General features: G+C 39.6%; 1 protein-coding gene across 1 annotated transcript in view; it reads right to left on the bottom strand.

The window, feature by feature from the left end:
• The window catches only part of LOC122806400 (receptor-type tyrosine-protein phosphatase mu-like), a 1,009,373-nt gene that overhangs the window by 440,679 nt on the left and 541,149 nt on the right, over nucleotides 1–27,545 (bottom strand). Inside the window, exon 12 of the mRNA XM_044076787.1 lies at nucleotides 13,275–13,410. Within this exon, the coding sequence (XP_043932722.1) occupies nucleotides 13,275–13,410 (136 nt within the window). The remainder of the gene's footprint in view (nucleotides 1–13,274; nucleotides 13,411–27,545) is intronic.

Here is a 27,545-nt window from a genome sequence, read left to right as displayed (position 1 = left end):
CAATCTTAGGTGTAATTATTTATGACCACTTCAATGCTTACCAGTGTTAAAATTATTGACAATAACCAAATGGATATATGCATTCTTTTGATTTTGAATATTGCAGCTGTTTCACCCTCTCATTGCACTACACAACTGCTGCTGAGAACAGCGAACTGCCATAAACTGCACAACTACCTACTCTAGATTACACAAACTTGCAGAAGAGGGAGGAAGTGAGGGAAAATGCACAACTGACCTTCTGTCTATTCACCAACGTGGTAAGACACCAGCGATTTCCAAACCGACAAGTGACAAACAGTAAATAAAATTTTCCCTCAGTCAATCAGTTTTTGCATAACCTGCTCTCCGCTCACACGCACACCTAACAACTGTGTGCCCTTTGCTTGCTGCCTCACTCTTTGTAACTGCTGTCACTTCTGCTTAGAGATTACTTTGTCTTGTGGCTGTCCCTCAGCATATTAAAAAAAAAGTAGTTCAGTACAGGCAAGATACAATGTGTAAAACCTGTCATACATTACACTTGGCACAGTATTTCTTTCAAAGATGACTGCACCGGGAAGGCGGTGTAATAATTACTGCGTGGATTCCTTTTCTTTTTTTTTGGAAGCACACCTCTAAGTGAGAAAGCTGGTTGATTTGTAACTTTTCTTATTACAATTTTTGGCTGGTAATACATGAACAGGTTTTGGCTATTAGATAAACTCCCAAGGTTTTCAAGAGTGCTCGGAAGTTACTTTAAAAAAGGTATGCAATGAAAACCATTTTACCGTAATGATGACTTAGGCAGGCTCGGTCGTGGAAATTGGCAGCCGAAGTTAGGGTCTTCTCAGGAGCGCACTTGGATCTCCGTTGCAGCTTTCTAATGGTATGGGAATGGCTCAATAAATAGAGGAATACAGTAGATAATTCCACAAAATGCAGAAAAAGAAAGGAAATATCTACTTACTACCCTCTATTTATTTGGACAGAACAGAGTGGAGGGTGTTAATCAATGGTTGACTCTCATTGGCTGCCACAGTTGCTTAATGAAAATTGGCTTGCTGTTGAGATGCAGATACAGGCTGCGTTGCAAGCTGATTTTTCTAAATAAAGTCAAATATGAAGACCAAAAACTCCACGCTGAAACTTAAGTTGACAAGGTAACTGACAAAGTTCAGTTACGTTTTTAACTTAAATTTCAACACTGGAGGTATAATATGCCTACAAACTTACATATGCAGGGAGAAGACAGTTGGCTGTAATAGCATGTAATTACTACCATCTCACAGCGTGCTCGGTGTTAAGCTCAGAGGTGCCATGAGATGATAGTCTGGGTTAATGAGTTAAGCAGAAAACTGTTGGACCCCCATGAGTGAAAGCTCAACAAAAACACCTTATTACTAATAACTCAGAAATGGGGAACCCCGGAGGTTGACCTCTTTGTCTCCCACACCAACCATCAGCTCAACAAATTCTGCACCAGGGAGCATCACTGCATGGCATGGAAAATAGATGCCCTGTCCTTCTTCTGGGTAAACATCTCAGTCTATGCCTTTCCTCCCCTACCTCTCATTCCCAAGGTACTGATCAAAATAAGGGAGGAAAAACCAAGGACCATTCTCATAGCTCCAGACTGGCCCAGACAGCACTGATACCCCTTGGTGCACAGCCTGTCCCCACTGCCCCCATGGAATCTTCCTCTGGTTCCCAACATCCTAACCCAGAGCGAACGGGGAATTCATGCACGCCCAATTGCAGACACTCAGTTTGGAAGCTTGGCATATAACCTGACCAATCTGCCCTCCTCAGTAAACAGGTTCTGGATGTTATCTAGGAGGCCAGATGCCCTAGCACCAGAAAGTCTTATGCAGATAAATGGAAAAGGTTCTGCACCTGGATCCAAGCTAAGGGAGCCAATTTGGCACAACCCTCCATCCTTCTCATCCTGGACTACTTAGCCAACCTACTACACAGTGATCTCTCTTTCTTCTCTATAAAAATTCACACCTCTGCTATTTCCATTCATTTTCCCACTGAGCAGCCTCTTTTTTCACACCCTCTGATCAAGCAGTTCCTCAGAGGGGCTAACAACTTCGGGCCCCCCAGAAGGGCAGCAACACTGGCTTGGGAACTTAATTTTGTCTTTGAAAAGCTCACCCTGCCTCTATTCCAACCAGCTTCTTCTGCAGAGCTAAAATTTCTCTCCTGGAACACAACCTTCCTCCTAGCCATCACTTCAGCCAGAAGAGTCTCTGAGCTGCAAGCACTCATGGCAGTGGAACCCTTCATCATCTTCCATGCAGACAGGGTATCCCTCAGAACTAATCAATCCTTCATGCCCAAGGTGGTATACAGTGTGGCTCTCAACCAATCCATTCATTTCCCACCTTCATTCTCAACCCTCAAAACAAGGAGGAAAGGATTCTGCACTCTCTAGATGTGCACAGACAGCTCGGATACTATCTGGGCAGGACTATACCCTTCAGAAAATCTGATCAACTGCTGGTTAGCTTTTCTTCAGGGGCAGAGGGCAAAGCTATCTCCAAGCAAACCATTTCCAAATGGATAGCACACTGCACCCATTTCTGCTACAAGCAGCATGGCAAGCCTCCCCCAAAGGGGGTTAGGACCCACTCCACCAGAGCAGCCTCCACCTCTGCAGGTTTTAGTGGTCTTAATCTGTCCTAGTACATTCATTCCTCTATTTGATTGCCTCTTAGACAAAAGGTCTTAATTGTATTTTATTTTCAACTTGTTTCTTCAGTTCTCAGCCTTTCCTGTATTTTTTGGACTCCAAAATACCTAATATCTCTTTGCTGCTACCATAATTGTGTTCCGTCATAATCCTGACTAAGTTATTGTTTACTTTGCACACTAATTTTTGTTAAGGATTTCTGCTATACTGTGCACTGTAACCCATGATCACTGTAAAATGTTGAGCTGAAATGTTATATTGTGATACTTTTGTCTTGCCTTTCTGTATCTAAAGAAAATATTACTCCTACTGTATAACAAAAATTGTAATAGTGTAAATTTACGTTTATTTTATGTGGAGCTTTTCTCCCTGGACCTCTGCTAAAGAGGACACTTTGTCCGGTCTGACTTTCCCGGTAAACAAATGTAAAATAAAATAAATAAATAATACATGTCTTATGCTTCAGTAATTACTTATGTACTGATACTTTAATTGTCTTCAAAACATTTGGGATTTATATATTTTATCATTATTAAATCACTATTACTATTGCCCTATGTTGTTCTGAAACCCTTACATTTTTCTTCTTCCTGCATTTCTGGACTCTTCGTAATTCTGAAGGGATAGGTAATGGAGAGTGTGTAAAACTGGTTATTTTCTGTTATTGGATTCTGTAGTAATTTAGTACACTACATTGTCAAATAGGGTTACATTTATAATGCCAAATGTTCAGAATGCTAAATGGTATTACTTTGACCACAAAAGACTAAAACTGAAAATGCTGACAAGACCATGCTACAGGGGGAATTGGTATTTTCCCTTAACACACTGCAGTGCGATCTTGGAGTTGTATTTATAATAAGCAGGAGGTTGTGGAGTGCATAGTACCCACATGAGAGGTGCAGGGGGAGGCTTCCCCCAGTATAGAACATGAGCCAAGTTTTTTGGCAATGTGGGTTTCAACCATTTGTGGTTGAAGTAATGCCATTTGGCATTATGAATGTATTCCAGCAAATCTGTATTATACAATGAAGAGTAATTCATATTCAAAAATGTGCCTACTTACTGAATAGATAAATCAGTGTGTCCAATGTAAATCAGGCATTATCCATATAAGTAAGTGCAGGTGGCTATAACTACTAAAAGAAAAGCTTCAAAGAAGCCACGTTCTTCACTCTGCTAAGCAGAGAGAACAAATTTAGCTATCAGCAGAGTAGAAGACATGCATCCACCATCCTCCGAGGTAAACAAACGTAAACACAAAATAAATAAATAAATAAATAAAATAACAGACAAATAAAATATGAAAAAAACCCTTCTAAAATCATTGACAGAATGTCAGGCATCTACAGGCATCCTCACATAACCAGTAAGATGCATGCATACTCCTGAGTGGTAAAAAAGAGGACAAAGTGCATTTAAACTAGTATACTATACAGGCCTCACTATGTACATGTGTAGTGCATGCACTGGCAAATAGGCAGCTATCCCTAATCATATCTCCCATCATGGTATAGGATTTATGCTTAAATCATCTTGCTTAAAAAAATGTCCTTAGATATGTTGGAATATTGTGGAATTTCTATTAACTGCGTTTATATTTTAATACTGGCATGAGTGACCAGCTCCCAATTCATCACAGCCCTCACTAGCTGTTTTACCTTTCATCATGTCACCCAAGAGGACCCAAGTGATAATCCCTGATCAGCAGACTACACTTCCCCCAAAGAAGCAGCACCAGAAGCCACTGGTACAAAGGCAAAGACATAACAGTTTTGACTTATCTCTGTCTCTCCTAGCCGGTTGACCTTTGCTGACCAACTAACTGTGTGTTACTGTCAGGATAAGTAAAGTTTTGCCAGATATATATGTGATGCCCATGCCCTGGCCCAGCAATCAAGGAGCCTCAATTCTCACCAGTAACACCAGTCAGCAGCGTCTCATATAGGAGGAAAGGATAGCAAATACACACAGTAAAGTGCAGTTTCCCTTAACAGCACACAGAGATCACAGTCAGTCCTGGATGGTTGCTCCCTTGCTCTCCAGGTCCCCAATAAGACTCTCCACTGGCACAGCTATAGGGTCCAGATCTCAGCCTAGTGTGCAAGCTAAAACCTCTAGCACCCTCTCTGTCCAACCAGTACTTCGCGTCCCTGCCCAAGTAGCTCACACACACGTACACACACACATACACACACACATACACACACACACACACACACACACACACACACACACACACACACTTTGAGAAGAGTTTATACAACCACACAGACACTCCTGGAAACGGCTGGCAGTTCTCCAGCTATGCCCCTTTTTTCCAGACTATACGGTAGTATCAGCTGCCACCACCCACGAATATTTATCAGCTACTCAAAGGCCCTTAAAAGGGTGTCCAATTATTACTGTGCAATATTATTATCCAATTGGTAAGTGTGACTAAACAGTCAAGGCTTATTATAGTGACTTGGTACAGCATCACTATATACATGCAATGTACTATAGAGCTTAATTTATCTCTACACAAAACAGCCACAGTTTAGACGTTTAAAAATATTTAATAATAATAAATAAAAACACAAGACAATACTTTTTACTACACAGCGCTAGTCAAGAGTTCCAAGATCACAGAGAAATACTTAAAATAATTCAGTAGTGCAGTTCTGACATCACAGAAAAACACTTAGTCTATTTTTTCTAGTTTCTAGCTATTTCTAAGAGAAAATACAAGTGTAAGATAATCTTACGTATAGAGCAAGGCAGTGCTGAGTTGGATGATGAAGTCAAAAATGGTTAATGCTCTCTGATTCTCTCTGTTTTTAAAATCCCATTCCTGGTTCACATTACATAATTCTTTGCACTTTTCTGGGTTCACATTACATCATTCTTCACACTTCCCAGGGTTCCCAGGCTAACAGAAACTACATTTACATTCTTCACCTCTGGGCAGAAACCAGAGCAATAAAGGACATTTATGCATGCAAATTCTGGCCTTAAAACAAATAGCAGGAATTCCTTCACCTAGACAGGCCGGAGCCAACTTTAAAGATCAAAGACAGTCATAAAATGCTTGACTTAGCTTCCTTACAGCAGAGTGCACTGTTTTTACATTTTTTTCAGTTCCACATGTGACTCTATTTTTACCATTTAAAACAACAAGCCTGTGGTTTACATTAATATTTGCAGATGACAGAATTATTTCCAAAATTCTATCTGGCTAGGCTGGCAGCCTTCACCCCCCCCCCGGAGAACACAAGCAAGTTTTACAAGTGACCCTTAAGAAACACTGCTTGAAAATGTTAGGTCTATCTACCTTACCCCATTCCCTGTCTTGAGAGCCCATCTGCATTGGCATTGCTAATCCCACTGTGGTGCTGCACTGACATATCATATGCTTGCAACCCCCAGGCTCCATCTTAGAAACTTGGCATTTTGCTGGCTGGCTCTGTTTAACCATGTTAGGGGGTTGTGATCTGTCATAACAGTGAATTTCCTTCCATACAGATAAGGCTGAAGTTTCTGCAGTGCCCCCACTATGGCTAGACATTTCTTTTCTCCATCTGCATAGCATTCCTCCCTGGGTTGGAGCCTATGACTGAGAAAAAACACTGGATGCTCTTCTCTCTCTGAAGAAATCTGGCTAAGTACAGCGCCCATCCCATGGTTCAAAGCATCCACCTGCACAACAAATTATTTGCTGTAATCATGACTAGCTAACACAGGGGGGTCCTCCCAAAGCTTCTTTAAGCATCTAGAATGCCTGCTCACATGCTGGGGTCCACATTACCTTATCTGATCGGTTCTTCCTTGTCAGGTTTGTGAGGGGAGCAGCTATGGTACTATAACTGGGGGTGAACTTTCTGTAGTACTCTGCTGACCCTAACAATGCCCTCACCTGCTTTTTAGTAACAGGTGCAGGCCAGGCCTGAATGGCTTGCACTTTGGCAGGTTCTGGCCTTATCTTACCACTCCCCACTCTATGTCCTTGGTAGGAGACCTCTGCCTTACCCACCTGACATTTGCTCGGCTTAATGGTCAACCCTGCCCTCTGTAGTCTGCCCAGCACCTCTCCGACATGCTGAAGGTGCTCTGGCCAGGAATGGCTGTAGATGGCAATATCTTCTAGGTAAGCAAGGGCAAACCCTCCTGCTCCTGCTAGAATATGATCTACCTGCCTCTGGAAAGGCGCTGGGGCATTTTTCATCACAAAGGGCATCTTTCTGAACTCATACAAGCCAAAAGGAGTCACAAAGGCTGACTTCTCTCTAGCACTGGGAATCAAGGGCACCTGTCAGTAACCCTTGGTAAGATCAATGTTTGTAAGATACTTAGCCCCACCCAGCTGCTCTAGGGCCTCATCTGTCCTAGGCATGGGGTAAGCATCTGACTCTTTGTGACTATTTAATTTCCTGTAGTCCACACAGAACCTGGCGCTGCCATCCTTCTTTGGCACCAGCACCACTGGGAATGCCCAGGGACTGTTGGACTCTTGAATCACCCTTAGTTCCAACATCTCCTGTACCTCCTCCCTCAGAGTCTGTTTGGCTCTCTCAGGCACTCTATAAGGGGCCTGCCTGATAGGCCTTTGGGGTCCTGTATCCACCTGGTGCTGCCCAGATGGGTGCACCCTGGTTTCCCAGTGAACATGTCCCCAAATTCCTGCAACACTGCTCGGATTTCTCGAACCTGGGTAGGAGATAGCTGTTGGGACATTGCTACCCCTTCCACTGAGGTGTCAGCATGAGCCTCACTGAGGAGATCAGTCCCCAGATCTCCCTCAGACTCCTCCTGAAATCCACTGCAAATGCTCAGCACAAGAGCCTCCCAATCATAGTAAGGTTTCATCATGTTAACATGGTACAATTTGTGCCCCTGCTGTCTGCCTAGCAGTTCCACCATGTAGTTAACATCACTTACCTTTCTTACCACCTTGTAGGGTCCCTCCCAAGCTGCTTGCAGTTTGTTGTGTCTGACAGGAATGTGAACCATTACCTGCTGTCCCACAGCATACTCTCTAGCTCAAGCATTCCTGTCATACCACACCTTTTTCTGTTGTTGGGCTTCTGTCAGGTTCTCCTGGGCCAAGCCCATGAGTTCCCTGAGCCTTGTCCTAAGGTTTAGGATGTATGCCACAACAGACCCCTAGTGAGACTCGCACTCACCTTCCCATTCATCTCAAATTAAATCTAGAGGTCCCCTCACCCTATGACCATACAGAAAATCGAATGGTGAAAAACCTGTGGATTGGGGAACTTCTATGTAAGCGAACAACAGATGGGGCAAATATTTGTCCCACTTCCTCTTAAACTGATCTGCAAATGCCCATAGCATTGACTTGATTGTAGAGTTTAACGTCTCAAAAAGACCATTAGTCTAGGGATGGTAGGGGGTGGTCTTCATGTGCTTCACCCCACAGGACTTCTACAGACAAGCCAGCAGGTCTGACATGAAATTAGCACTTCAGTCAGTCAGTATTTCTTTTGGGAAACCTACCCTGCTGAAAATCTCTAACAAAGCATTTGCCACCTTCTCTGCCTCAATGAAGGACAAAGCCACCACTTCAGGGTATCGTGTAGCATAATTCACTACCACTAGGATTTACTTTTTCCCTGTAGAACTTGGGGTACTCAGAGGACCCACAATATCCATAGCTACCCCCTGAAATGGCTCCTTAATCACAGGCAAAGGCATCAAAGGAGCTCTCACCTTGTCTCCTGCCTTGCCTACCTTTTGGCACTGCTCATAGGTCCTGCAGTACCCTGTTGCATCTCTGGAAATTCCAGGCCAATAGAAGTTCTGTATAATATGCCTCTTTGTACATTTTATGCCCATATGACCTGCAAAGGGAATATCATGGGCTATGGCTAGAAGCACCATATGGTAGGCTCTAGGCACTATCAACTGCTGTACTCTCTCACCTTCTAGCCCTCCCTCAGCATGTCCATTCTCAGTATAGTAACCCTTTGTCCCAGTATACAGATTTTCCCTTTCCTTGAGAATCAGGTGCCTCCCTAGCAACTCGCCTCAGGCCTTGCAATGTAGGGTCTGAGAGCTGAGCCTGTATCAACTCTGTCATTGTAACCCTTCCCAGCTCCCCTTCCACAGGAAGTCTGGCGTCCTCTGACAGTTGTGCCTCACTGTCAGCCTTGGAACTACTTCTCACCTCAACCTTTGCAGTCACTCTGTCCAAGGGGCCATCAGTACCCACAAGCAGCTGTGGCTCACATTCATTCTCACTGCTACAGAGTAACACCCTTCCTGAAGTAACCACCTCACTAGTCCTGGCTGCAAGTATGCAGTCTGTCTGGGTCTCCCACAGGGTACCAGACACACATGCTTGTCTCCTAGCCTGACTGTATGTAACTGCATAAGCACATGGTACTGACTCATCCAAATCCTTCCCTCTCAGGACATCTGCAGGATGATTGTTCAGTACCCCTATTTTCTCAAGACAACCTACTATTGGTGTTTTGTCTTTCCCACTTACTGGATCCCTCACCTTTTGTTCCCCACCTTGCCTCTGTGGACATCTGTATGCCACATGGCCCCACTGGTTGCATTCAAAACATTTAACCCTAGGTCCTGGATGTGTACCTGGACTAGTGGCTTCCCCTGCTACTGGCAGATTCTGTTGGGGCAGTCTGTGCTGCCCACTATGGCTTCCTTTAGACCCATGAGCAGTACTGCAGGTCCCTTTCCTGTGCAGGGCTGCTCTGCTTGCCAGATATAGGTCTCCCTTCTTCCCCAACTCATCTTTAGTAGCATGTTGTCTATCAGCTAACCGCATCCTCATGTCCTCAGGCAAAGTGCTAAGGGCTTGTTCCCTCACCAAAAGGTCTGCCAGCCCTTCAAAACTGGTGATCTGACATCCACTCACCCTCCTATGGAAATAAGCGCCCAGTTCAGCAACATATTCACACACACTTTCATCTGCCTTGTATCTATGCTCTTGAAACTTTTTCCTATATGTTTCAGGTGTTAGCTTAAACAATTCTAACAAGTGATTTCTAACAGCAGTATAATCAAAACATGCAACATCAGACATTTTTGACAAAACAGTTACAGCTTTACCATGGAGTAAGGGGGTCAGAAACCATACCCAGAGTCTTTGGTCAACACCATACTGTTTGCATGCCCTCAAACATATGAATGAAACTATCAAACTTACCTCCTCTTTAAACTGCGGAAGAAATTTACTGACCTGTTGTGCTTCTGGGGTCCGGTTACTCCCTTCCCCATTATCTCCATGACTCTGGCGAAGAGTCAGCATCTCCTTCTCATGCTGCCTCTGCCTCTCCTTTTCATCAGCTTCCAGGCATAGCAGTTCCTCATTCTCCTCAGCCTCCAAACATCACAGTCTCTCATTGTCCTCACTCTCTAGATGCCTCAGTCTCTCAGCTGCTTCTATTTCCACACGCCTGACCTCCAACTCAAAACTCTTTAGCTCCAGATGGATTTTTAAGTCCTCTGCAGAAAGGTTGAGCTGTCCATTCTCCAAGGGTATTATATCTCCACTGCCAGTCTGATTGTCCTCCTGGTTGCTGTTTTCTGATGCAGCTGCAATCAGGTCTGCCTTAGTCAGGTTTCCATGCATGAGTCCCCTAGCCTGGCACATCTCCGCCAGCTGGCTCCTTGTCAGCTTTCCATACTCTTCTGCTGACATGCTGCCTGCTCACCCTGACTAAGCTAACAAAATAAATAAAACAATTGTGATCTGATCTCTGAGTATTCACTGTGTGGCTGATTTAGAGTACAAAACACCTTCAGAGCTCACTGTACACCAGCTACAGGAATTCACTTTACCCACACCACTACAAGCCAATTAGTATTTGCCAACCAATTAATATGTGGTGTGGCTATCTCACCACTGCCACCAATTTATATGTGATGCCCATGCCCTGGCCCAGCAATCAAGGAACCTCAATCCTTACCACTAACATCAGTGAGGGGTGTCTCATATAAGAGGAAAGGATAACAAATACACACATTAAAGTGCAATTTCCCTTAAGAGCACACAGAGATTACAGTTAGTCCGGGGCTGGACGCTCCCTTGCTCTCCAGGTCCCCATTAAGACTCCCCATTGGCACAGCTATAGGGTCCAGATCTCAGCCTAATGGGCTAGCTAAAGCATCTAGCACCCTCTCTGTCCAACCAGTGCTTTGCATCCCTGCAAAAGTAGCTGACAAACACACACACACACACACACACACACACACACACACACACACACACACACACACACACACACACACACACACACACACACACACACACACACACACACACACACACATTGAGAAGAGTTTATACAACCACACAGACACTCCTGGGGAAGGCTGGCACAGGTTCTCCAGCTGTGCCCCTTTTTCCCAGACTATACAGTAGTATCAGCTGCCACCACCCAGTAATATTTATCAGCTACTCAAAGGCCCTTAAAAGGGTGTCCATATATTACTGTGCAATATTATTATCCAATTGGTAAGTGTGACTAAACTGTCAAGGCTTATTAGAGTGACTTGGTACAGAATCATTATATACATGCAATGTACTCTAGAGCTTAAATTATCTCTACACAAAACATATATATATATATATATATATATATATATATATATATATATATATCTATAGATAGATACATTTATATATATGCATGTGTGTGCGTGTGTATATGGTTTTCTTTCATAATTTCGAAATACTGAAATTCTGAATTTCAGTATTTCGAAATTATAACACCGAAGCCTTGAAATCCCGAAACACCAGAAGGGTGAAATTCAAAATCCCGAAGTACAGAGATTTTGAATTAGCTTTTCTGGTGCTGCGGTGTGTGAATTGTTAGATGTTAGTTCGGGTATGTATGTGTGTATGTATGTTGGTTAGGGGCTTTAGTGTATGTCAGTGTGTGTTGTGACTGTGATGTGTGTGTGCAAGGGACTGTGAAATGTGTGGGTGTGAGTTATCTTTGTGTGTCTGATTGTGCGATCTCGGAGTTAGTATATATAAGTAGGGCGCAAAGCCCCCCACATGGAGGGGGTGCATGGGGGCTTGCCCCCCTGCTATTATGTGGTACTTGTGGGGCGAAGTTGTGTGTATGCTTATGTGTGTGCTCTGTTTGTAGTGTAGGCTCGGGATTTTGAGTTTCGCAATTATGGGTTTTTGGGATTTGAAGGTTTCGGCTATGTAACTTTGAAATACTGAAATTTGGGATTTCAGTATTTCGAGATTTCATAGTGAACCCATGTGTGTGTGTGTGTGTGTGTGTGTGTGTGTGTGTGTGTGTGTGTGTGTATATATATATATATATATATATATATATATATATATATATAGATGGATAGAAATAGATACGTACATTACAGATATACATAAACATGTACATATCAAAATTAATTCTGAAGCCTATTTTATGACTAACTTTCCTGATAGTAACAAGAAGCTATTTCCATGACACCGGATGGAGACTGGTAATATATATTTTTGCTAGTAGTTTCTTGATCTGTTGTTAACTTCACCAACAGTATGCTGCAGATATAGACTTTGAAAGAAAACTGTAGCGGACACTGCCTTATAGATGAGGCAATGGTCCCCTCTAAGTAACCTGTAAGAAGCTGAACATAAAAATTCCTGAAGCTTTTCTAAGTAACGTTTTCTTGACTCCTGATTGTCCAATAGGGAACTCTTTTCAAGCTCTCCCAGGTGGCTTCTATAAGGACTGAAAATGTAATATTGTTTTAAACAATGAGCTGGATAACTGAGATACAAAATTGTTACAATGTTCTCCACGACGTGACCAGACATGCCCTTTTGAATGGATGGGCTACAAAACATGCTTCCCTAACTTTGGTAAATAACCTACTAGTCAAAATTTAAATAGCTGTCTACTACTTTCTTTAGAGTTTTAATTAGCTTTCAATGATTTGGACACTTATTTTGTAATTACAATGTACGCCAAATATTTGCTGCTGCATTTATTAACATTAAATGTTTGTGGTCGTTATTACTAGTAGATGTGTTTTTGTAGATTGCCTTGAAAATGTTCAACATGTTTTACTTAAGTAAATTTGTCACCAGGCATTTGATAATCCATAGCCTATTTTCCTACCTTTATGTCTGAGAAAAACAGTCCAACAAAAAGTAGTCCCATAACAGAACCCCTAGAGATACCACTGGTAAGACTTGTTGGCACAGAAAATGAACCCTCTACCTTGAATTGTGTTCTCTTGCTTAACCGATGTTTTAACCCTTGAGTCGTGCATTACTTGACTTATAATATTATAAATCTGATAAATATTCATTTATCTGGGTAAGATTTTATGCCTTAGCAGGGTCAGGATAAACAATATGCACTGTCAGGCCTTCATCAAGTACTACCTTTACCTCCTCAAAGAATGTCATAAGAACCGCTCTCCCCAAACCCGTACTTCCATGTTTAACAGAACTGGTTCCCTTTATCATTTTGGATAAGCTCCATTATGATTTTACATAGAATACAGTAAGGTCTATAGTTTGATTCTAATGTGATACAGACATTTTTGGATTTATACAGATTTGATCTGACAAAAGCTCATTTCAAAAAGTGTACAGAATTGCTGGGACCTTGGTCTGGACCATTTTGGTGCGCTTCTCCCTCATTTGTTGTACACACTGGAAGACATTAATTTTTCCTTCAGCCTTTGCCATTTCAAACACATAGTCCAAGGCAATGAAAGTTCCTGTACGTCCTACTCCAGCACTGAAAGAGAAGGAAATATGTACCATCAGTGATGCTTTCTTGAAAAATAATCAGCAGTTGTTCATTTAACATAGAAGCTTTTCTATCGAATACATTTTTTAACTTCAGAGCTGATAACAGGCAACACAGGAAAGACTACTGAGCACAGGGTTCCACTGGAATCTTAGCACAGGTCATCAAGTTAATCAGAAATATTTAATAAACCATACCGCTTATGATCATTTTAATTTCTATATCTGTGATACTTAATGCTTGTTGAGCTGTGTAATATGGAAATACTTTAGCTGATTCTCAGCCAGTCATTAATGACAGCTTCTGTTGGCTATAGTATATTATCATAGAACGTAGCAGATAACTAACTGGCACACCTTCAGAAAATAAAATACATAATGAATTAAAACATAGCAACAGCGGCTTACTATCTATTATACCTATCAGTGCATTTTAGAATATCTAAACAATTTAAATAAAATAGTAGGGTTCAATTTAAACAGACACAAACAAAATCAGCAAAACCTGGAATACTTAAACAGATTTTTCCAGAACTTTAAAATATGGATATTAAACAGACAGATCTCATTCTTTCATAAACAATTACAGTAAATATTTAAATAATGTTTCAGGATCATTTATCAGTTCAGTTTCCCTATCATGAAATATACTAATTCACAAATTCTGCATGCACCTGCGTTATTTGAAACCAAACCTAGCTTTACCTGTCAATCTTTGATTACCATAATTTTTTTGTTAGTAACTTGTGTGGAGCTTATCTCCCCGGGCCTCTACTGAAAATGGAAATATATCCAGCTAGACTAGCCCGATCAACAAATGTAAAATAAATAAATAAAAATAAACAGTGGCATAGCATGGGGGGAATGCTTCTACACTGAGCATTCCCTACAGTAAAGAAACGGTGTCTTTTTTTTTTAAAGAAATTGCCAAGACAAAGATATTATACTTGCTTTCTTTGAAAGAAAGCATGTAATATCTTTGTTTAGGCAATATCCATCCATCCATCCATCCTCAACCCGTTTTCCCATTCTTTACACATGGGGTCCAGGTGTCACTTCACAGTGACAATCATCTCGAGCCAAGCAATATATAATGAAATGAATGAAGCCAGAAGGAAAAAAGTTTAAAACACTGCAGTAAAGCAAGCCAGCCAAATAATGCAACAGAGCGTTGCTTACTGCCAAAGTCCATGAAAGGGAGCACTAGCATATGAATATATAAATGTACATCCCTTCTGTAATCACAGCTGAAATAAATACCTATTAATAGGATTTATGAGATCCTAACAAATGAGACTCAGGTCCTGTAAGTAAGCTCAACATGATCCTAATGGATGAGACCCAGGTCCTATGAATAAGCTCAACTTTACTGTAAAAGAAAGTACCACCTGTTTTGTCATACTGGAACATGCAAACCTTGCTGTTTAGAATAATTATCTGCCTTTCAAGTTAGCTGCCTTAACAAGAGACTCTTGTAATGCCTGTCATAACTGCACTACAGAAAACCCTCTCCATGTTCTGCTTATGTAGTGCAGTTGTCATGTACCCTTTGTAATGCACTGCATAAAGGTAGGGAAAGTGAGCTGACTTGGGTGGTGATTCCTTGGAGCTGCCATTGTATAGCTGTCAAGCAGAAATGATAGCCACCTGCAGTATAGTGTGGGAAAAATCTCTGGAGAGGTCAGCCGGATGTTGGTCATTCTATCTGTTCTTTGGATAGATGGTAAACTTTAGAAAGTGTGTTCACAGTAGTGTGTAATTTTTATATCATCTATTTTTTTCTGGGTAATTGTAGGCTATGACAGTGATCACCATTCTCGCTAGCATACAGTATTTCCTTTGAAATCAAGGGTACAGGTATCGGTAAATTGACTGATTATGGGGAAACGTTTAATGAGTTGTAAATGCAATAGTGATACTGCTGGATGTATGTTTTAATTATATGTTATACGTGTGTCATTTCTGAAATGTCATCGATGGTGTCATGGGTAATTCATTGTAGCTGCTTTTTCCAGAATTTCAGTATCATGTCTGCTCCTCTTTCTTTCTTTCCTTCTTTCTTTCTTTCTTTCTTTCTTTCTTTCTTTCTTTCTTTCTTCCCTGCTGGTTATTCGATTAAATATATTGTGCAGAACGGGTAAAAAACAAGAAAAGTGCAGTTCCACGGCTGATAAAAGACAGAATTCCAGATCCAATATAGTCAAAATGTTGAGTGAAAAAGATTAGCGCTTTCACAATTCAAACAATTGCTTCTTCAGATCACATGCTTGGACAATATTGTGCAGAACATTGATCTTGTACCTTTTTTTAGACAGTCTGCCAGGGACGTCACTGTGTGTGTGTGTGTGTGTGTGTGTGTGTGTGTGTGTGTGTGTGTGTGTGTGTGTGTGTGTGTGTGTGTGTGTGTGTGTGTGTGTGTCTCTGCATGTTTGTGTGTAAGAGTATTAATTGCACAGCTCAACCAGCTTCCCCAACTACAAAACTGATGCTATGCCACTGATGATTAATTTCAATTACACAATTGCTGTCAAGTATGATTTTCTGGAGTCATACCGGTAGTATAAGTTGAATGTGCTAGTCATTTTCAAATAATCATTTTCCTTGTGTGCAAATGTATCATTTAACATTTATAAATATGGCAAGAACAGTTTACCTATACACTTTATTTGGTAGTTTACCATATAACAAATGTCGCAGAAGCACATAGATATCAGGTGGTTTAATGTTTACCTTCACAAGTGAGAGAGTGGCCAAGGTTCATAGATGGTTAGCACACTACACTGTGCAAATTAGCATGGGTAATAGCCATGGGCAGGGTGTGGGCAATTTTAATACACAGATAACATGGCTGCTGTCTTTCCCATTAAAACACCATATGGCACACTGGGCAACAAGCACCTTTCAGCGCTTGTTGTTTCTGTAGCAGTTATGGGTTTTATGGGCTCAGGTTGCTAGCCCAAAGCCCAACCTTCCTTGGAGGTTGCACCACACACACACACACACACACACACACACACACACACACACACACACACACACACACATACACACTCGCATGCACCCACTTACACCTAGGTCCAATTTAGGGTGTCCAGTCTACCTACTGCATGTCACTGGAATGTGGGGGGAAACCAGAGAACTCAATGGAAACCCATGCTAATGCAGGGAGGACATACAGACTCTGCAAAGAAGGCAGCACAGCCGAAAATCTAACCGAAGAACCTCTTGCTGTAAGCCAACAATGCTAACCGTGACACTATGCCCTAACATAGCTGAACTATGGTCAAAATGTTGTGGCTGGAGTGTATGCTGATGAGTACATAATGACACGTAAATGAGGAAATCTGTGAAAATAAGTCACACAGATTATGAGAGTATAAGAACACAAAATGGTGGACCAATTCAGAAATGTATAAAATGGCAGTGCATACCAATTTTGAATTTCAAAATTTATGCTGAACAAGGGGCCCCATGTTGGAAATAGCATCATCAGTAGCATAGCAGCACATGTTGATAGCTGCCATTGTTGACAGTGCTTTAATACTACACATTGTGGTCATCAGATCCAATGCCCAACTTCACTTCTCAAACTTCCTTTTTTCCAGTATAACAAACAAAAGAGCTTTCATTTAAAATGTTTAAAGAATACTCAATGTCTTTCATATCAATTCTAGTTCTACAAACATATTTGCATCCTGGTATCACTCTCTGCCAGTTCAAAATGTTATTTTATTGTTCACATTGAGACAGAAAGTGCACATTTTTGGTATTGCCCCTATTTGTGATTTGATGTGTGCTGTGCTTTTGTAAGCGGAAACAGCTCCTTATCTACAAAGTTCAGCAATGTCAGGCCTGACTATATTTATAATAGGGAGAAGTGGAAACAGCTACCTTCATAAGATGTCAGTGTAAGGCTGCTTTAGGGTACAGCGATACTAGAACTGATTATACTAATACTGGGGGACAATGGGGATACAGCCATTATTGTGCAATTTGTGAGGTTTTTAAGGTACAGCAATGCCAAAGCTGATAATATTAATACTTTAGTTTATGTGGGGTTGGGGGGTATAGCAGGTCTATGTTCGCTTACAGAATTAAAAAAAACATGAACACAAAATAATGAATAAAAAACAGCGAACTGGAAAAGCAGTGAGCACTGACAAATAAAATACATCGAATGGCCATCGTCAGCCAACATCAGACATATGACTAACCAAAGCTGGGGGGCTGCGTCCCACACCCATGTCCAATGTGGGGGGCTGTGCCCCCCACCCCAACTATATATACCAACTCTAGGATCACACTACAATAGGGAATAGGGAAAATTTAGTAGGTTTCCCTTCACTTACCTTAAGCATTGTGTTACTTCTTGGTTGTTGGCCAACTATGGCAATTCACTGAATTTATTTTTGAAGTTATTGGCGTTTGCTCCTTTTCCTGTTCGCTGTTTTACATTCATTCTTTCATGATTCAAGGTTGTTTTAATTTGGAAAGAAAACATAGACTAGGTATAGCCACCCTCATGAGATGTGTGATACTACTTTAGATGACAGCAATGTCAGAGATGATTATATTAACACTAGGGGACAAAGTTTGTACAGCCATCTTCATGAGAAGTGTGAGAATGCCTTAGTGTACAGCAATGCCAGAGATGATTATATTAATAAAGGGGGACATGGGGAGTGCAGCCACTTTTTAATTTCTCCAAGTCTTTTGGGTTTCTAATACTTTGCCGAGAATGGACTCCATTCATAAGTCAAAGTATGATCAAAGTTCATGAAATTAGTATTGTTTCAATTCCTTTTTACTCGTGTAATTTTTATTTTCGAATAATATTGTTAAAACATTCATGGTATATTATGTATAACACTTTAAACAACTATATACAATAGTTACAATCAGCCTGACATAGTGAGGACAAACAATTCATAAAACCTTAATAAATGAAATATTATACAGTTATCAGAGTGAGTCTGATGTTATTTGCAAACTATCAATCAATGATAAAACTTTTTCTCATGGATTATTTACCAATGGCTTAGGATAAATCCTTAGATCTTTAATTTTGATTTCCATCAATGCTGTGCTCCTCACTAAAGTTAAAATGTCTTCTATGGTGGGTGTTATATTTGAATTCCATCATCTGGTTATGCATTTTCTGGATATTGCTAATATTTTCCATAGTTTCACTTCTGATGTTAGCCAGAAGTGCTCTTCACAGCATCCTCAATGTGCTCAGTAAAGACTCCTTATGCTGTGCATATGGAGTTAAATGTATTGGTAACATATCTAAGAATGGTTGTAAATTCTTTTTTCTAAGACCCGTTACTCATACTACTATTGGAATTGTCTGGGTATCCTTCTTCCACATTGCCCACATTTCTGCCTGTAAATCCTGGCATTTTATGACTTTGTATCTCTCTATATGTAAGACACTATAGTCACTGGTTATAGCAATTTTAGTGATCAATGGTACTTTTGTCTTCTTTTCTCGGACTGCTATATCTGGTTTCCTCACATCTATTTTTTGAACTGTTGGTGATAGATGATCCCATGTGATATAAACTTCATCATTTTCTGTAATGCTTTGTGACTCATGTTTCCAGTGTTTTTCAGCTACTTCAATATTATAATGTTTACACAATCCCAATGCAACAGTTTTACCACATTATTATGCCTCTCAGTATACAGTCCTTCTGCCATTAGTATATCACAACCAGCAACAAGATGAGTGACTGTTTCCAGTTCAGTTTTACAAAACCTACATCTGTCTGTTTCTCCCTCATGTTCAATGGACTTTGTAAACCAACATGTAAGTAGTCGACTATCTTGGGCTGACAATATTAACCTTACATCTTTTGCTTTAGTTTCACCTCTCCTTAACCATTTCTGCATTCGATCCTGATCAGCATGAGGCGGTTCCAAGAGTTTTCTATGCCTGCAACTATATTTATGCATTTTCCATATTTCTTGCCTTCTCATCTGACCCTTCACCTTATATTCTTTCTTTTGTTTGTTGGCACATTCAGTTGCTGCCTGATTTTTATCTACTTCTGGTTTGATTTCCATTCCAACTTTTGCTAAACTATGTATTGAAGTCATCTTAGACATATTCTCCTCATGTTTCAAAACTTTCACTACATTTGAATTTTGTGAGATCAGCAATTATGTATGCAGTCCAACGATTACAGATCTATACATGTAATCAATTTCAAAGAGGCCCACACCTCCTTCAGAATGGGGAATATATAATCTTGTTATGGAGTGATTTATATAAATCATTTGATAAGCATGAAGCATCCTTCTTGTTTTCCTGTCCAACCTATCCATCACCTTTTGAGGTCAGTCAATCACTCCAAAACTGTAAGTTAGGACAGGAAGAGCAAATTGGTTTATGGCTTGGACTTTATTCCTAGATGTCAGTACTGTTTTCAGTATTAATTTAAATTTTCTAAAATATTCCTTACTATGCTTCATTTGCATTCATTCATGCTTTATTGTTGATCCTTCATTTCCCAAATATTTATACACTCCCTTTTGATCAAGTTCTTTTATATCACGTTGTTGTCCCAAACTGATGTTTTCTTGGTGCTGCAGTCTTCCTGCTTTAAAGGTTGCTTTTGCATGTTTATCAAGACCGAATGACATTCTTATATAATCTGAACAGTTTTGACCACTTGCAGTTGTGCATTCGGTTCCTCATCTAATGAACTATATAGTTTTAAATCAGCTACAAAAAGAAGATAAGTCTTTATACTTTGTTGTTTTCTGGGATCCAAATTGTAGCCATGACCTAATCTGTTAAGTAGACAGCTTGATGGGTTAAGGGCAAGACAAAAGAGGAGCAGTGATAGAGAGTAACCTTGGAATATCAGCCTTTGAAATTTTATCCCTGTAATAATAATTTGTCCTTTATCATGGCTTAACTGTTAAGTAGTTTGCCACTGTTTTATGGTTCCTGTAATGTAATTGATCAGTATAGAGTGTATCTTATACATTTTTAAGCACTCTTTTTTCCATGAATATGGAATACTGTCAACTGCCTTTTTGCAGTCTATCTATGCCATACTTGCATCCTTCCCCTTTTTTCAGTTCTCCATTATGACTTTATTTAACAAATGATCCTTTGTTCCATATGACTTTCTTTTATTACCCTTTTTTCTATTGCCATAATTGAGTTTTCTTCTAAATGACTATTACTTTGTCAGCATCAATTCCAGTGTATAGATTATATGTTGTCAAAAGGCAAATTATTGTTCTATAATTTTTAGGATAGCTTGCAAGTTCACTCTTAAGTAGGAGCATTGTTTTTCCTGTTAACCAGACTGGTGTCTGTTCAGAGTGTGCATATAAATAGTTCTTACTCATGGCTAAATCTTCATGCAAAGATGTTAGTACTTTTAGCCAGAAGTTAGGTACTGCATCTGGGACTGAGTTTTTCCAATTAGGAGCTTTTCTTAACTTTGTTTCAATCTCACTGACCATTACTCTCTGGCCATTGCAGCCACCCATATGAGATGTATGCTGCTGCTTTAGGCTTCACCAAAAGTGAATTCAATAATTTTCAGTGTAATGGATTTTTTTTTTTTTTTTGTGATGGGCAAGTCCTACCTCCTGACTTTATTAGAATTCTTTGAAAAAGATAAAGAGACAATGAATGAATAGTGGTCACTCCGTGCACATTTCTTATTTCCACTTGGCAAAGGCTTTTGACACTATCCCTCATGCTGGTATTACCGAAAAATTAGACAAACTTAATGGAAACTCTTGTGTTGTCTGCTAAATTACAAACTGGTTATCCAACAGATCCCAGGGCAAGGAACCTCCCCATAGTGTCACCTTGTGCATAATTTATGTACAAAAGTAGAACTTTCCTAGTCTGATTAGCCATCTTGTTCCACGTATCGAGCAAAATATCAAACATATCTTCTCCCTCACATCTGATCGCTCATTCCATTCATCCCCGGTTTTTCTATTAACATAAATATCCATCAATTAAACATCTCTCTGTTACACAGGTGCATAGCTAGGGTGGTGTGAAGGTGGCAGCCTCCTCAGATACAAGGTACTGGAGGGTGTAATCAGGAGATGCTGATCAAGTGAAAGTGCAGTGCTGGCACACATTTCCATACTGGTATTTCTAAATGCCAGTACAGAAGTGATTGGTGTATTTCCTGTCAGGACTGTAGCAGTTTATTGCTTTGCGTGTGGTATAAGTTGTTGGAAGCCACTTTCTGCAAACATAACAAGTAGTTCGTTGCAATTTTTAAAAGTACAAGAGTGTTTTTTTTTCAGTCCTGAAGTAGGACGTTATTTTTTTTTTGAGGACCACAGAACCAGACCTGGTTTGTTCCATAGGTGAAGAGCACCTTATCAGGGACTGCCCTTTTTATTTTGCTTCTAATCAGGGTGATGGACACCAGCCTGAGAAATGGCACCAGGTACTATATGAGCCACATGTGGCTTTGCTGTTATACCTGCAATAATTACAGTCTCATAAATCTCAACCTTTTTTTTCATTTATACTCCTTTGTTGTGCCCAAAAATCATAACATGTATTTTAGTGTGACTTCAGAATAATCATGTTCTACACACACTGGGATTTCTATCTTAGTGCATTAATTTCTACAATGTTTATTCTTTCTCATAACATATCAAAAAACATATCACTATTAATCTAGGTTTCCCATATTTAAATTCTAAATTTGGTAGAGACAAATATTTTACCATTCCTACCCCCATCATAGCCATTGAGAGTCTGCTCTACTCTACCCTTATGATTTTCACATATTCCATCGTTTTTCTTTCTCACTTTCTATAATTCTGTATAGTCTCAAACTTTTACACTCATGCCTTGTACATTCCAGTCAAGCTTTGCTCTGTTTGAATAATTTGCTCTACCATCTCTGCAGGTTTGTCTTGTAAATCACATGCTTGCTGCTTATCAAGCTCTTTGGCTACACATTTATTAAGCAAAACTCCTCTTGTCCAGCATGACCATGGCCATTGATTTTATGTACACTGCATAGTATCCAGACATTTTCCATAGTTCTGTTCAAATAGCCTCAAGTCTATGGGTGAACTTAACCACATTCAGCCTCAGCACTTTCTCCCCTTCTCATGTCACAGGTGATGAAACATCATGGCCACCTCTCTGCAACTGCTAACTAACTTCTTCATCATAATACACAGAATTTGCTACATGTTTCATTTCTTCCATCATCATCCACTCAAAGACACCTTCATACAATTATAGACCAAAATAGAATGTAAAAAAATCAACTTTTCATGCAGTATTTTGTCCTTTTATCTTTTAATGAAATGGAGACACCCAAGGACATACCCAACTTCCACCAGCACTGTGAATGTACCTCCTGAAAACATCCTCTTAAAGGGACTACACAAAGTTGGCTGGGCAATATACTAAGATACTAACACCAAGATAGCCCTAGATCATTTCACAGGTTTACAAATATCCATCCAAGACAGTCACTATACACACAGGGCTAGGATGCTAAAGGGCAATACATTTTTTTGTAGCATGGAAGAGAGACAGAGGCCTTTCAACAAATGATGAAGGACACCATCAAAACTTCCTCATCCTGAGGAAGGACTGTAAAACAGCTACTAATGCAGTTGAACTGAGGAAAATCAATCGCACTGTAATATATTTACGCTTGTCAAACTTGTAAACAGCTGAGAAGGTTGGCCTATGTAAGGTCAATTTTGGAAACTGTTGACAACTATTTCTACAATTTTGTTTCTTCAGGCTGATATTTCTCAAGCTTCCCTTCCAATTTTTACTGAATGGCACGGCACAATCAATACTCATGCAGCAACTGTTTTTTTCAATTTGTAAAGTATTTCTCTTTCCTCACTGTTGTTCATTAGTGAGTTACTACATATTAAGTAATAAGTGTGTTACGAATGAAGGCCTCCCATAATTGGTACAGGGTGTTGGCTGATATGCAAAAATGTTTTCTGATGTATGGGTGACAGCATCCTCAATGTGCTCAGTAAAGACTCCTTATGTAGTTCATATGGAGTTAAATGTATTGGTAACATATCTAAGTATGGTTGTAAATTCTTTTTTCTAAGACCCGTTACTCATACTACTATTGGAATTGTCTGGATATCCTTCTTCCACATTGCCCACATTTCTGCCTGTAAATCCTGGCATTTTATGACTTTGTATCTCTCTATATGTAAGACACTATAGTCACTGGTTATAGCAATTTCAGTGATCAATGCTACTTTTGTCTTCTTTTCTCGGACTGCTATATCTGGTTTCCTCACATCTATTTTTTGAACGGTTGGTGATAGATTATCCCATGTGATATAAACTTCATCATTTTCTGTAATGCTTTGTGACTCATGTTTCCAGTGTTTTTCAGCTACTTCAATATTATAATGTTTACACAATCCCAATGCAACAGTCTTACCACATTATTATGCCTTTCAGTATACAGTCCTTCTGCCATTAGTATATCACAACCAGCAACAAGATGAGCGACTGTTTCCAGTTCAGTTTTACAAAACCTACATCTGTCTGTTTCTCCCTCATGTTCAATGGACTTTGTAAACCAACATGTAAGTAGTCGACTATCTTGGGCTGACAATATTAACCTTACATCTTTTGCTTTAGTTTCACCTCTCCTTAACCATTTCTGCATTCGATCCTGATCAGCATGAGGCGGTTCCAAGAGTTTTCTATGCCTGCAACTATATTTATGCATTTTCCATATTTCTTGCCTTCTCATCTGACCCTTCACCTTATATTCTTTCTTTTGTTTGTTGGCACATTCAGTTGCTGCCTGATTTTTATCTACTTCTGGTTTGATTTCCATTCCAACTTTTGCTAAACTAAGTATTGAAGTCATCTTAGACATATTCTCCTCATGTTTCAAAACTTTCACTACATTTGAATTTTGTGAGATCAGCAATTATGTATGCAGTCCAACGATTACAGATCTATACATGTAATCAATTTCAAAGAGTTCCACACCTCCTTCAGAATCGGGAATATATAATCTAGTTATGCAGTGGTTTTTAAAAATCATTTGATAAGCATGAAGCATCCTTCTTGTTTTCCTGTCCAACCTATCCATCACCTTTTGAGGTCAGTCAATCACTCCAAAATTGTAAGTTAGGACAGGAAGAGCAAATTGGTTTACGGCTTGGACTTTATTCCTAGATGTCAGTACTATTTTCAGTATTAATTTACATTTTCTAAAATATTCCTTACTAAGTTTCATTCACATTTGTTCATGCTTTATTGTTGATCCTTCATTTCCAAAATATTTATACACTCCCTTTTGATCAAGTTCTTTTATATCATGTTGTTGTCCCAAACTGATGTTTTCTTGGTGCTGCAGTCTTCCTGCTTTAAAGGTTGCTTTTGCATGTTTATCAAGACCAAATGACATTCTTATATCATCTGAACAGTTTTGACCACTTGCAGTTGTGCATTCGGTTCCTCATCTGATGAACTATACAGTTTTAAATCAGCTACAAAAAGAAGATAAGTCTTTATACTTTGTTGTTTTCTGGGATCCAAATTGTAGCCATGACCTAATCTGTTAAGTAGACAGCTTGATGGGTTAAGGGCAAGACAAAAGAGGAGCAGTGACAGAGAGTAACCTTGGAATATCAGCCTTTGAATTTTTATCCCTGGAATAATAATTTGTCCTTTATCATGGCTTAACTGCTAAGTAGTTTGCCACTGTTTTATGGTTCCTGTAATGTAATTCATCAGTATAGGGTGTATCTTATACATTTTTAAGCACTCTTTTATCCATGAACATGGAATATTGTCAACTGCCTTTTTGTAGTCTATCTATGCCATACTTGGATCCTTCCCCTTTTTCAGTTCTCCATTATGACTTTATTTAACAAATGAACCATTGCTCCATATGACTTTCTTTTATTACCCTTTTTTCTATTGCCATAATTGAGTTTTCTTCTAAATGACTATTAACTTTGTCAGCATCAATTCCAGTGTATAGATTATACGTTGTCAAAAGGCAAATTATTGTTCTATAATTTTTAGGATAACTTGCAGGTTCACTCTTAAGTAAGAGCATTTTTTTTTCCTGTTAACCAGACTGGTGTCTGTTCAGAGTGTGCATATAAATAGTTCTTACTCATGGCTAAATCTTCATGCAAAGATGTTAGTACTTTCAGCCAGAAGTTAGGTACTGCATCTGGGACTGGGGTTTTCCAATTAGGAGCTTTTCTTAACTTTGTTTCAATCTCACTGATCATTACTCTCTGGCCATTGCAGCCACCCATATGAGATGTATGCTGCTGCTTTAGGCTTCACCAAAAGTGAATTCAATCATTTTCAGTGTAACAGATTTTTTTTTTGTGATGGACAAGTCCTACCTCCTGAATTTATTAGAATTCTTTGAAAAAGATAAAGAGACAATGAATGAATAGTGGTCACTCCATGCACATTTCTTGTTTCCACTTGCAAAGGCTTTTGACACTATCCCTCATGCTGGTATTACTGAAAAATTAGGCAAACTTCATGGAAACTCTTGTGTTGTCTCCTAAATTGCAAACTGGTTATCCAACAGATCCCAGGGCAAGGAACCTCCCCATAGTGTCACCTTGTGCATGATTTATGTACAAAAGTAGAACTTTCCTAGTCTGATTAGCCATCTTGTTCCAGGTATCGAGCAAAATATCAACCATATCTTCTCCTTCACATCTGATCTCTCCTTCCATTCATCCTCTCTGTTTCCATTAACATAAATATCCATCAATTAAACATCTCTCTGTTACACAAGTGCATAGCTAGGGTGGTGTGAAGGTGGCAGCCTCCTCAGATACAAGGTACTGGAGGGTGTAATCAGGAGATGCTGATCAAGTGAAAGTGCAGTGCTGGCACACATTTCCATACTGGTATTTCTAAATGCCAGTACAGAAGTGATTGTTGTATTTCCTGTCAAGACTGTAACAGTTTATTGCTTTGCATGTGGTATAATTTATTTTATTTTACATTTATTTTATTTTACATTTGTTGACCGGGCTAGTCCAACTGGATATATTTCCATTTTCAGCAGAGGCCCGGGGAGAAAAGCTCCACATATAGACAAAAGGAGATACATCATGAGGACAAATGACATAATACACATTGTTACCTATATCTAAAAACAGGAAAAAAAAGTGAAAGAACATGGAAAAGGAAATGTAATAAGTTAACCGAAAGAACAGCACTTAACTTTCTAGCAAATCTGAGTAACACAATGATGAACATTGTTTGAAACCACTTTCTGCAAACATAGCAAGAAGTTTGTTGCAATTTTTAAAAGTACAAGAGTGTTTTTTTTCAGTTCTGAAGTAGGACTTTATTTTTTTTGAGGACCACAGAACCAGACCTGGTTTGTTCCATAGGTGAAGAGCACCTTATCAGGGATTGCCCTTTTTGTTTTGCTCCTAATCAGGGATGATGGGCACTAGCCCGAAAAATGGCACTAGGTACTATATGAGCCACACGTGGCTCTGCTGTTACACCTGCAATAGTTACAGTCTCATAAATCTCAACCTTTTTTTCATTTATACTCCTTTGTTGTGCCCAAAAATCATAGCATGTATTTTAGTGTGACTTCAGAATAATCATGCTCTACACACACTGGGATTTCTATCTTAGTGCATTAATTTCTACAATGTTTATTCTTTCTCAGAACATATAAAAAAATATATCACTATTAGTCTGGGTTTCCCATATTTAAATTCTAATTCTGGTAGAGACAAATATTTTACCATTCCTACCCCCATCATAGCCATTGAGAGTCTATTCTACTCTACCCTTATGATTTTCACATATTCCATCGTTTTTCTTCCTCACTTTCTATAATTCTGTATAGAATCAAACTTTTACACTCATGCCTTGTACATTCCAGTCAAGCTTTGCTCTGTCTGAATAATTTGCTTTACCATCTCTGCAGGTTTGTCTTGTAAATCACATGCTTGCTGCTTATCAAGCTCTTTGGCTACCCATTTGTTAAGCAAAACTCCTCTTGTCCAGCATGACCATGGCCATTGATTTTATGTACACTGTATAGTATCCTGACAGATTCCATAGCTCTGTTCAAATAGCCTCAAGTCTATGGGTGAACT

This window comes from Protopterus annectens, chromosome 1.part1 (genome assembly GCF_019279795.1).
Source record: "Protopterus annectens isolate FY-2018-M chromosome 1.part1, PAN1.0, whole genome shotgun sequence".
In the NCBI taxonomy this organism is placed as follows: Eukaryota; Metazoa; Chordata; order Ceratodontiformes; family Protopteridae; genus Protopterus; species Protopterus annectens.
Note: the sequence above shows the minus strand (reverse complement) of the source record. Positions and strands in the feature narration are given on the sequence as shown.